Source organism: Pelmatolapia mariae, linkage group LG22, assembly GCF_036321145.2.
Source record: "Pelmatolapia mariae isolate MD_Pm_ZW linkage group LG22, Pm_UMD_F_2, whole genome shotgun sequence".
In the NCBI taxonomy this organism is placed as follows: Eukaryota; Metazoa; Chordata; class Actinopteri; order Cichliformes; family Cichlidae; genus Pelmatolapia; species Pelmatolapia mariae.
In genome coordinates this window covers 5076530-5089019 of record NC_086245.2, presented here as the reverse complement: position 1 = coordinate 5089019, position 12490 = coordinate 5076530, and the positions used below count along the sequence as shown (strand labels likewise).

At 38.1% G+C, this 12490-nt stretch overlaps 2 protein-coding genes across 3 annotated transcripts in view; both read left to right on the top strand.

Moving 5' to 3' along the window:
* The window catches only part of LOC135932711 (major histocompatibility complex class I-related gene protein-like), a 33763-nt gene extending 24172 nt beyond the window's left edge, over positions 1-9591 (top strand). Inside the window, exons 6-7 of one of the 2 annotated variants that reach the window (XR_010573602.1) lie at positions 8333-8416; positions 8568-8589. Coding sequence is in view for 1 of the 2 variants with exons in the window: in XM_065470299.1 (XP_065326371.1) it covers positions 8333-8416; positions 8568-8626 (143 nt within the window). In the remaining variant the exon portion in view is untranslated. Of the gene's footprint in view, positions 1-8332; positions 8417-8567 lie in introns of both variants that reach the window. The other variant, XM_065470299.1, reaches the window with a different exon arrangement.
* Positions 9335-12152, top strand: LOC135932605 (class I histocompatibility antigen, Gogo-OKO alpha chain-like). The gene is made up of 4 exons (XM_065470084.1): positions 9335-9361; positions 10881-11172; positions 11798-11908; positions 12070-12152. The coding sequence occupies exons 1-4, from the start codon at positions 9335-9337 to the stop codon at positions 12150-12152; spliced, it is 513 nt and encodes a 170-aa protein (XP_065326156.1).
* Positions 12153-12490: the final 338 nt, after the last annotated feature.

Below are 12490 nucleotides of genomic sequence, written 5' to 3'. Positions count from 1 at the left end.
TGTCTGTCTCCCGAATCCAAACTGGAAGCTGGTTCCACAGAAGAGGGGCCTGAAAACTGAAGGCTCTCCCTCCCATTCTACTTTTAAATACTCTAGGAACAACAAGTAGGCCTGCAGTGAGAGCGAAATGCTCTAATAGGGTGATATGGTACTACAAGGTCGTTAAGATAAGATGGGGCCTGATTATTTAAGACCTTGTATGTGAGGAGCAGGATTTTGAATTCAATTCTGGATTTAACAGGAAGCCAGTGAAGGGAAGCCAAAACAGGAGAAATATGCTCTCTCTTTCTAGTCCCTGTCAGTACTCTTGCTGCAGCATTTTGGATTAGCTGAAGGCTTTTCTGGCAGTTTTTAGGACATCCTGATAATAAAGAGTTACAGTAGTCCAGCCTGGAAGTAATAAATACATGAACTAGTTTTTCAGCGTCACTAAGCGATAGGATATTTCTAACTTTAGAGATGTTGGAAGAAAGCAGTCTTACATATTTGTTTAATATGTGCGTTGAAGGACATATCCTGGTCAAAAATAACTCCAAGGTTCCTCACAGTGTTACTGGAGGCCAAGGTAATGCCATCCAGAGTAAGAATCTGGTTAGATACCATATTTCTACGATTTTCAGGGCTGAGTACAATAACCTCAGTTTTATCTGAATTAAGAAGCAGAAAGTTAGCAGCCATCCAGGTCTTTGTCTTTAAGACATTCCTGCAGTTTAACTAATTGGTGTGTGTTATCTGGCTTCATGGATAGATAGAGCTGGGTGTCATCTGCATAGCAGTGAAAATGTATGCTATGTCTTCTAATGATGCTGCCTAGGGGAAGCATGTGTAATGTAAACAGAATTGGTCCTAGCACTGAACCCTGTGGAACACCATAATTGACCTTAGTGTGTGAAGAGGACTCTCCATTTACATGCACAAATTGGAGTCTATTAGATAGATATGATACAAACCACTACAGCACAGTACCTGTAATACCTACAGCATGTTCTAATCGCTCTCATAGGATATTATGGTCAACAGCGGATAAACTCTCAGGTTGGTAATAAATGTATTACATGTATAAGAACAAGCGTCATGTTAACAAATGATAGCCGTACAATAACTTTTATGCTTATTGTAGCTGTTAGCTAAAGACACAAATTTAGCGTAGTTTGCCCTGGTTTCAGCTTTGACAAACAAATATGATTGACTGTTTCTTGTAGAATTCCAAAGTTGTTATCTTGTACCCTCTCAGAGTCCTGTATGCTTGCAGAGACCCCTACTATAGGGAAACATGCAAATGAATGTCCAAACCACTGTATTTTAGGTTTATTTATGTCTTACACATGTCTGTGAAGGTTCTCTGTCTTACTGTCTTACAGCATACCAAATCTTTAGCCAACTTAATAACTTTAGTTAAAGTGAATGGTTTAATTCATTAGTGCAGCATTACTTGATCACCTCTGTTTGAAGTGATGTGATATATGACTGTCACTTCGTATAACTAACATAATAATGCTTAGATTACTGAGTGCATGCTTATTTTTTATTTTTTTTTGTAAACATACTGCTCCATTGTTATGTTTAACAGACTAAAGTTGGCAGGTCACCAAGGCACCTCCTAAATCAACTATCTTTTACATGACCCTTGTTCTTACACATGTAATACATTTATTACCAACCTGAGAGTTTATCTGCTGGTCATTCGGAATGACAAATGACTTCTGAAGTCTTAATCCAGCTCCAGCTCAAGATGCTGTAGATTCCCATCAGTAACACTTTCTGTTCGCTGGTAAAACATAGTTCTATTAATCTGCATTTGATTAAATGGAACCAGAACCGGATGTAAGTCCCCAAAAACTGAATTTTGGAACTGAAATTGAATTGTATAACTGAAACTGAATGGTGAGAAGTGAAACTGAAATTATTCGAGAGCTACATTTTTAAAGGATAAAATACAGTTTCAAAGCAAATGAATTCATTTTCAAAATATAAAATTCAATTTCAATTTAGTGACGATCATTTTCAAACCAACACATTGAATTTCAAATTAGGCTAATTCAAATTCAGTTTTAAAAAGCATTTATTCAAGTTACAATTCAGATTCAGTCTGAGCAATTCAAATTTGAATTTAACTCATTCAAATTCAGTTTCTGATGGAACAAAGTTCTAGAAGTTAACGTGAGGGTTCCCTATGGTTAGCGACAAATGCAGTCGCATGGCAGGATGCTGTAAACTGACCAAACTTCAGTCAGGAGAACAACTGAGATAACCCATCCACAATACGAGGTTAGTTATTAATATACTACAACAACATGGGAATAGAGCAACTACGAGAGAATTCAATATTAATGAATCAATGGTACAGAAGTGGAGGAAGCAAGAAGAATGAGTTTAATAAAGTTTGACTTATCTGATGGTTTCATTTCGCTTAATTATAATCTGGTGCGCCTTATGTATGAAAACAGACCCGTTCATCGACAGTGCGCCTTATCATCCGGAACATGTTCTCACTCCCTAAGCGTAATATTTTACACTAGGTGACAAATCGTCAACATTTCCTAAATAACGAGATCGGAAAAATTAGAAAATATGAGAACCGTTTGGACTCAATCTATATGGAACTCCAGGACTGCCATAATGAATTAATTAAATACACCATTAAATAATTAATTAAATGTGGCAATAATTAATTAAAATCAGAAATAATTAATTACAGAAATATTTACGACACATGTAATTAATTAATTATTGACACATTAAATTAATTATTGACATATTTAATTAATTAATGACACATTTAATTAATTACTGACTAGGGATGGGTATCGTTTAGGTTTTATCCGATACCAGTACCAAACCGGTACTTTTGAAACGGTGCCGGTGCTTAAACGGTGCTCGAACCGGTGCTCGAACCGGTGCTTAAAGAATGGAGAACACAAAATTGGTCCAAAAACCTCTCATGTTCAGCTGTTTTTTTTGTAAAAAGATAACAATGTTAGCCTTTTCTGCAGCTATAGGGCATATATGGTATCACTCTTGGCTGGAAGCAGTGCTTAATCAATGGAAAAAACACAAACTTTGTCCAAAAACCTCTCATGTTTAGCTGTTTTCCACTTTTTCTTTGGTCATTTTAGCCTTTTTGGCCAGGGTGAAGGGAGTATCTGCCATCAAACAAGAAGACAGCCGCATGTAACTACGACGGTGTTTGCTAGTTCACCTTACATGCATTAATTTAATAACGTGCTTAGCCTACTCAACGTAAATTACACACGAACTACATTAAGCTAATCACGCAGAGAAGAACGGCTGCTGCTGCCATCATCATCCTCATCATTTCTGCTACACTGGCAGGGCTAGGGGCCAGGAGTCTCCTCTTCAGGTTTTGGGGGGATGTTGCTAACTCCGGGGCCGATAACAGGCACCACACCCGCAGTAGATGTTCTGGTGTGAGGTCTCGCAGCAAGCTATCAAATACGGCGCATTTCTCGGCTTTTAACAAAATGCTATACGTGCTAGGTGTTTCATCAGATTCGAGGTGTTACCTCCTTTGACAGTATCACAGTATCAGCTTAAAGCACTTGTTGCAGGCTGCTGAGTTTGCATCTTTTGCTGTGAAGTACAGCCAGACTTTGACCGCCTCGCCTTGGGCATTTTTAATCTGTAGCTCTGCTCTAAAAGAACGTACGTACCTGGGCCCGCCTACTACGCTTGCAAAGGTAAAATGATTGGCTAGAATCCAAAGTGTATGACATTTCAGGGAAAAAAAAGCACCGAAATAAAGCACCGAAATGTGCGCTGCTTTTCAGTCTGGTTACTACTGTTTATGTCAGAACCGGTGCCATAATGGCACCAGATACCGGTACCCATCCCTATTATTGACACATTTAATTAATTTATTTATTTCACATTTTAATTAATTATTGCCACATTTAAATAATTATTTAATGGTGTATTTAATTAATTCATTTTGGCACAGTTGACTCCTTCAGGTCTCACCATGAAATAATTTTATCTGTCAACCTCACCCATCAAACTCAGGGGGCGGGGTTAACGCTGATCGAGTCAATACCATTGCTTTGGCCTGGTGCCCATTGTTTTTAGCACACAACAACCGGCATGTGGAAACTAACAGAACTGAACTTTGAAAAACCCTGTTTGTGTGTCACCAAATACCGTTTTAATATTTTTTTTAGCCGAGAATGTAGTGGTTTAATCTTCATATGTCTGGTCGGTTTGTCATATAGCCTCTTTGCAAAAGTGCTTCGATGATTTCGGAGATGTCTGCCCAGTCTCACGGCAAAGCGTGGGATAGACCCGCTCGCTTCCCAAGCAATCGAGCTGTTATTACCACCGACAAAGTGCAGGCCCCGGTACACAGCTGTAATAACCCCCGCTGACACTGACTTCTTTTACTGAGGTTATATTTATCGGGGTTTTATTTCCTGATGTTCTTATGTGTCCTACGTGTTTCAGTCGCCAATTCTGAATTATGACTAACATTAAAAACATGTTTAAGGAGGAGAGAGAGCAAATAAATTCGATTAACAGCTGATCTTTGGGTTTTTGTTCAGTAATCAGCGTGACCTGCATATAAACGCATAAAAGAGATAACGTTGGTGTTTCCGTCATGTAGTAACTGCTGGCTTTAACTGTACAAAGGTTGTTCGACACTATGAAACACATACAGACTTCATGATGTTCGGCTAATATTTTTATTGTGAATATTAATCATGAGGGTAAACGGCCCTGTACACCACGGAGCAAGATCAGCATATCCACGATATCTTCAGCTTTCTGAGTTAACACTGAGTTTCCCAGCTGACTAATCTGTCATCTACGAGTATGTCACGGGTCATATCAATATGATTTTACAGAAAATCATCCTTATTACTGCCAACTATTCCAGAGACGTGAAAATCTACAGCATAAAGAACAAAAAAATATAGCAGTCTAACGCAACACTGTAACAGAGATGAACCGTCAGTTTGTCGCAGATCAAAGTGGAATGAAAGTGATTGGTTGAACAGGTGTTCATGATCTGTGTTATCTGCATTTTCATCAGTGTAAGAGACTCAGCAGCAGATTAGAATAACAGTTATATATTTAATAAATCACCAAATGAATACACGCAAGAAATGAGCAAACCTGTTCCGACAATTTGAGTTTGTATTCCCTCAGCTGCAGACTTGCTGCTGTTTAAATGTTTGAGAGGAAGATTAGATATAAAGCAAACGTCAAACGTAGACTCAGTCAGCGTTCACATTTGATATGAGGGCAGGACGGATAGTGGCTGTGTCCTGTTTTAAGATCATATATGTAAAATTGTTGTCTGACCTCCGTCGATCCAGCCGCTCAGAGTCCGTGGTTACCATGGTTACTGCATAAGCAGCTATAATGTAAACAGCTGGCACAGCGGAAACCTACCGGCAGCATGGGTGTTTGTTTTTCATTGCAAAAGAACTGTCTGAATGGTTAACTGAAGTTAACTTGGATAAATTATAGTTAAGGAGTATCACAGATAACGCCCACGTGAGCTGTGTGACTGTTCACCACTACACTGAAATCAGTAGGCTATTACTGAAATACACGTGCTATATCATAAACTATGATATAAATAGGGAGGTCCTATTAATAAGTTTAGTTTTAAAGGACACCTTCCTGCCTTTCGTCTCATTCATGAGCAGTATTAGTTTTCTTCTAACATCCAGAAGACTGCACGATGTGTTTCATAATTTGTAACAAGCCTTTGACAGTTAAACATAACATGACCGAAAAAGCAAAAAAAGAAAAAAAAAAAAAAAGAAAAAAAAAGAGAGAAAAAAAATCACACAAATTATATGTTAACCTCATTTATTTTTAGTTAAGTAAACTCTAAAAATTCTAACAGCTCGCTGGTGCTTAGAATACAGTTGAATAACTATTAAAAAACAGATGATATAATATTTCTGTCCAGGTTGCAGTCTTCATGATGAACATGCTGTTGCAAACTCTGCTCCTCTCGGTGGAAATGCGCCTTCTCTTTCCTCTTTGTATAAAACATTTTAAAAGTCAGTTTAATCTCAAAATTCACTGTTAAATCCAAAACACACCAGATAAAGAAAAGCGAATAGTTCAGTCTAACACATGTGCCAGTGAACCATTAAACATCTGTAAAACTATGCAGTTATGAAACGTAACTTTAACCTCAGCCAAACCGATTTGCTCAGTTGTAAATAAAACAGCGAAGTAATTGTGACCCGACAGACAAAACCTGAGTGAATTAAGTCCAGCGTTTAACCACTGAGAGCTAAAACTCAGGTGAGGTTTCAAAGCTGTGTGCCGGTGATTGGACATCAGCCGCTGATAAAGTGGGTTCGCCTATAAAATGCTCTGTTGGGAAACAAGCTCCAGCAGCTCTGCGCTCGGGAAAAAAAACTATATTTACTTATGTTGTGCAGAAAAATGCGCTGACATTGCGTTATATCGAGCACCGGCTGCCCAGTTAAACTGCGACTATCACCAGGTAACGTGGGCGTGTTTCTTGAATTAGCAGCAGGTATTAAACAACCGCTGACAGGTGAGGAGGAGGAGGATGCACGCAGGTAAACTGAGGGTCTGTTGAGCTGATCGCTGGTGTCGTGAGAAAAATGTCAGCTCGTTCTTTATGTTACAGAAGACAGAGACACAAGACCAGGCGGAAAGAGACGATCGTTCGGTGAAAATGAGAATATGGGAATGCAACATGTGGAACACGGAGAGTGGAATATGTAAACAAACCGGTTAACGTAACCCCCCCCCCCAAAAAAACCCCCCCAAAAACTAACAAACAAACTAAAAAAACAAAAAAAAAACCAGTTAAGCTGGAACACTGGGGCAGTGAGCTCGGTGCACTCTGTCAGCTGACTGTTAGCAGAGCTAGTGACATCTCTGAAAACATCTGAGCACTTTTGCAAACATGTTCTATGTTGACAAAAGTGTTGTTAAAAGTGTAGTTGGTGACAGAAAAACGGGGTATTTTAAAACTACACCACCACCATTGCCACCTGTGATTTGAAATGCATTCTGAGATACCTGGCTGCCCCAAGACTACACAAGCAATCGATTATCTAGGATCGACCTGTCTTAACTTACTTTGCACGGCAACCAATCAAATGTTAGAGAAGCTGCATGGGCAGCGTTAACCCCGCCCACTTAGTTTGATGGGTGAGGCTGACAGATAAAATTATTTCAAGGAGAGAGATGAAGGGGACAAAAGTGCCAAAATGAATTAAATAAATAAATCATTAAATAATTAATTAAAACTGTCAATAATTATTTAAATGTGTTATTAATTAATTAAATCATTAAATAATTAATTAAATTTGTCAATAATTAATTAAATATGTCAATAATTAATTAAATGTGTCAATAATTAATTAATTGCATGTGTCGTAAAAATTTCTGCAATTAATTATTTCCAATTTTAATTAATTATTGCCACATTTAATTAATTATTTAATGGTGTATTTAATTAATTCCTTCAGTCCTGGCGTTCCATAAATCTACACATTTTCCTTCATTTTCTTCAAATCGCTTTGGAAAACACTATTTTACCTCATTTCAGTGCTGGTTAAGGTTAGGAATAGGGTTATGGTTATGGTTATGGATAACGTTAGGTTTAGGGCTGGAATACATGGCTGGAATGTCTATTACCATGGGACCATCATTGCACTGCAATTCATCCATAACCCGGCGCATACCATAAGAATGCGGAAGGTGACCTTTCCCATTCTTCACGAACGCCGTGGGACGTGACAAAACGTCGGTATGCTACGCCCCGGGAGTGAGAATGGGCTCATCTGGTATACTGGTCCCTTGATTTTATTCTTTCCACAGGGGTCAAGTGAATCATTCTTCATCTGCCGAGGTGCGCGAGGGACATGCACAGCCCAAGGTCGGTGTGCTGTCTGGACTGGCCTCACTTCTACCTGAGCCCAGCTTGCAGCTCTGTGCCTGTTCACCAGTGGTGGCCCGGTGGCCACCCAACTCTAGGGCTGCTGATTGAAATGCAGGCGGCCCCCAGACCCACCTTGTCATTGGCGCCACTGCATGCGCGGGCAGTTGGTGCGGACTGTTTATTCACACACAGCAACTGTGTGTGAATAAAGAACGATGCTGAAAAGCATGAAAATGTGGACAGGCCTGTCGTGCGTCTTTCCCAGGGGTCATCTGATTGTTGTTTTCTCTGTTTTCTTCGCTATGTTGTACTTTACAATAAACACCACTTTGAGGCCTATGTTGTGATTTGGCACTGTATAAATAAAATCGAACTGAAATGAATGTACTTATAACATACTTAATCTGTTCATGTATTTTGTCTTTTACTGAGTAGAGATGCCTCCTGCCATGATGACCCTCATCATTGCTGCAGTGGTTCTCATCTTTGTGGCTGCTGTTGGATTTGTTTACAGAAAAGGTGAGAGATTCAAATGAGCTGCGTTGGCGCTCTGATACAGACTGTAAAACTGAACTCATCTGGCATTTTTAAATCCTTTTTATTTCAGAAACACGCTGTACCTTTGAAATAAACTTCTATGCATCCATTTTCTCCTGCTTATCCACTTCAGGGGGACGAGGGCAAGGGGCAAGACACAATACTGAACACACCAGTCCATCACAGAGATAACACACAGAGATGAAAAACCATTCATGCCAATTAAACCCATGGATGTCTTTGGAATGGAATGTGGGATGAAATTGGTGTACCCGGAGAACGCAGGTGTACATGATGAAACTCCACACAGAAAGGCCCCAGAGTGGATTCAAGTCCAAGACCTTTAAAAATGTGTTTTATTGATATTGTATAGAAAAGTCATTTCTGTATCAGTGAGTCTAAAAGTGTGTTGTTGACCTACAATTTCTCTCAACATCTTTGAACTCTGAGGCTGAATCAAGATGCCACACGAACAAAGGACACAACACCACAGAGTATACATAAGTATAGAGACGTTCAGTTAAAGAAGTTATGAGCAAAGAACATTACTGGTCTCTTTATTCTTTTTATTAATACAATTTCTTAAATGTCCAACAACATTTTAATCGTTTTCAGGATGGGTCTTGGACTTTGCAAACATAGAGCCCTTCTAAAAGTCTTCCGTTTACACTATCCATTATCCTGCATTATCTAGAACCCCAGCTTGGTGTTAAAGGATCTGCACTTCCATTACCAGTTATAAATGTGATTTTATTCAAGTTTTACTCAGTCCTCTACTTTTTTTCACTATGTTTCCTTTAAGCCAGTTTTTTCTAAACATAGCACAATTTATGGCCAAATGCTTTGGCAGTGTAATTCTTTGCATAAATATAATTTTATTCACAAAAAGAACTCTTTGAAATGTATGAAATGCTCATGATTGTTCCTGTATGTCATGTCAAAACATGTTTGAAAAAGTCCAAAAAAACTGATGCTGCACACTGTATAAAACACAAAATTTGTGCCACACTCAAATGTTGCCTTGAATGAATATCTCACCAATGATGGCTGAAGAGACACTGCTTTGTCAGTCTACAAGTTATCAGTTATATCAGCCTGTTACATGTCGATGCTTTCTGGGAGTTTGTGTCATCAGTCTTGTTTTACACACTGCCAAACAGGATTTAGATTTTGTTTTCAATGAATTCAAAAATAAAAATTTAAATAAATAAAAGGCTAAATGTGTTTTCATTCTAAAAGAACCAAAATTGGACATTTATTAAGTTATCATAAGCGAATTCTCATCAATTGTCCATTTCAATTCAACAGTACATTTCACACTGAGTCAATGGCGATTACCCAGGAGTCCCTTTTCTCACTCTATCATCAATATGATATAATTAAAAGAGACCAATATTTATTTAATTACATGTTGGATCTGGTTTAAGTGAATGGATAGTTCATATTCGTCTTGACAATTCACCACAATTATAATTATGAGAGATCAGCTTGTTTGTTTGTTTTTTCTGCAGCCTATGTGCATTTACCCCAAAGTACTAAAATATTGATATTTTAATATGAGACTCGATTCTAGAATATAAATTACTGGTATCAGAAGAATCAATATTTCAATATCGATCTGCACACCACTAGTGCAGATGTTACACCCAGAAAAGGGGATAAGTCAATGACGACGCTCAGACACGATGCTTCTCTTTCAGCAGCTTCATTGTGAATGATTCAGAAATATAAACATACATACATCTTAACAACAATGTACAGTCTTTTTTAGTTGTAAGACAATATATCTCAAGACCGTTTTCTTTCCTTTAGTTTACAGATTAAATTAAATGTAAGAATCTCAGCAGATTTTATACTAGCTCAAAAATATACAACATTGAACTTCGATGAAAGCTGATTAGAACAACTACAGTATAATCTAGCAAAGAAGAAAGAATATGTGGAGCACTATTAGAACATGCTGAAGGGGAAACAGTCAAACTGTATGCACACACACAGCTGATTGGACAGAAGAGAAACCAGAGGTTGGGACAGACCACTTCAAAAGAGAGAAACCAGACAGAAGTGAAGACAGTCAGGGAGTCAGAGGTTCTTTAGTATAAAATTTAAAAAAAGTTACCATGTCTGAATGTGTTTAGGGTTTAATTAAGCCTAAAGTTTTCCATAACACATTCTTGCACAGCTACTAGGAGGCTTTTAACTCTTAACAGATTTGATTTTTACATCTTTGCTTGCGTTTTGGTCACAATTACTTTCTACTGTTGTTGTGATATTTTTCATCTAACATATACAATGAACATTTCTTCTTATTTAATTTTGTCTTCGTTTCCTTATCTGTTTTTCTTTTCTAATCATTACCTATTCCTTTCCTCTGCCTCCATTGTCTCCATCCCTCTCTTTCCCACCCTCCCTCTCTCCAGTTCTTCCCTCAGTGTCTCTCCTCTAGAAGGCTTCCTCCTCTCCAGTCAGCTGCCATGTTACAGGTTTCTATCCTAACAGGGGTTTGATGTTCTGGAGGAAAGATGGAGAGGACATCCATGAAGGTGCAGATCCTGGAGAGATCCTCCCCAACATTGATGGGACTTTCCTGATAAGTGTTGATCTAAAGGTTTCATCAGTCAAATCTGAAGACTGGAGAAGATACGAGTGTGTGTTTCAGTTCTCTGATGGTGAGGACAGCATAGTCACCAAACTGGACAAACCTGTGATTAGAACCAACAGGGGCAAAAATAGAACAAGTAAGGATGATGGTGAGAGCAACTCATTTAATTTAATGTGGTGTTTGAATATCCATCCATCCATCCATCCATCCATCCATCCATCCTTAAATATCCTTGACAGGATAAGGCACTGGTCTAGTGTTCCGTGATCAGGACGATAACTTGAGAACAAACCAATGTAGGATTTTAGGAAGAATAGCTGCTACTGTGGGGATAATTTAAGGACAGAGAAGAAAAATTTATTTTATGCTTATTTATAATAAAAACAATTTCATTAACTCCAAGTATGTGATCTGCTACTGCAGTTAATATTCTTAAAAAAAACCCTTTCAAACTTCAGGCTTCACCATATAACTCTGACAGTGATATTGGATTTTCTATATTTTAAAATTCAACACTGTCTCTAATTGATAAAATCCTTGGTTATTTACGGTCTTACACCTCGGGAGATGTTACCCAATGCATTTAGGAGTGAAAACTAGAACTCCTGTTAATGAGTTAAAAAGTAAATAAGAATTTTCATCCATTTGCTCTGCTTAATTGAAATATGTGGTGTGAATTTTATAGGATGGATGTACTATTGTGTACTATTGTGATGTACTATTCTTTCTCACTCTTTTATTTATTTATTTATTTTACTTAGTAGAGACGCTCCCTGACATGATGATCCCCGTCATTGCCATAGTGGTTGCTGCAGTGGTTGTTCTCATCCTCGTGGCTGCTGTTGGATTTGCTGTTTACAAAAAGAAGAAAGGTAAACCATTTGGATGAGCTGAGCTGATGCTCTGATACAGACTGTAAAACTAAAGTCTTCTACCATTTTGAAATCATTTTTATTTCAGAAACACACTACCTTGTAATATACATCCATCCATATACATCCATCATCTATTTTCTTCTGATTATCCACTTCAGGGGGACAGGACGCTGGAGCCTATTCCATGAGTCATAATGCTACAAGAGGAAGTACTGAACAGACCAGTCTGTCACAGAGCTAACACACACAGACAGACAACCACTCATACCTGACCTCACACTTATGGTCAATTTAGAATCACCAGTTAACCTTATGGATGTATGAGGAATGTGGGAGGAAGCTGGAGTACCCAGAGAAAACTGGACACGATGAAAATGCCCAGAAAGGCCCCAGACCATATCCAAGTCCTAGACCTTTTTTAAAAAATGTGTTTATTAATATTTTTTTTATAAAAGCCAGTTTTATAAGCCAGTTGCTTTTCAGTTTATTTACTTTCTTTAAGTTTTTTTAAAATGAAAAATAATACTATTTCATTGAAAATGAATAGTCTGGGCTTCTTCACAAAGATTAAAGTCTTCA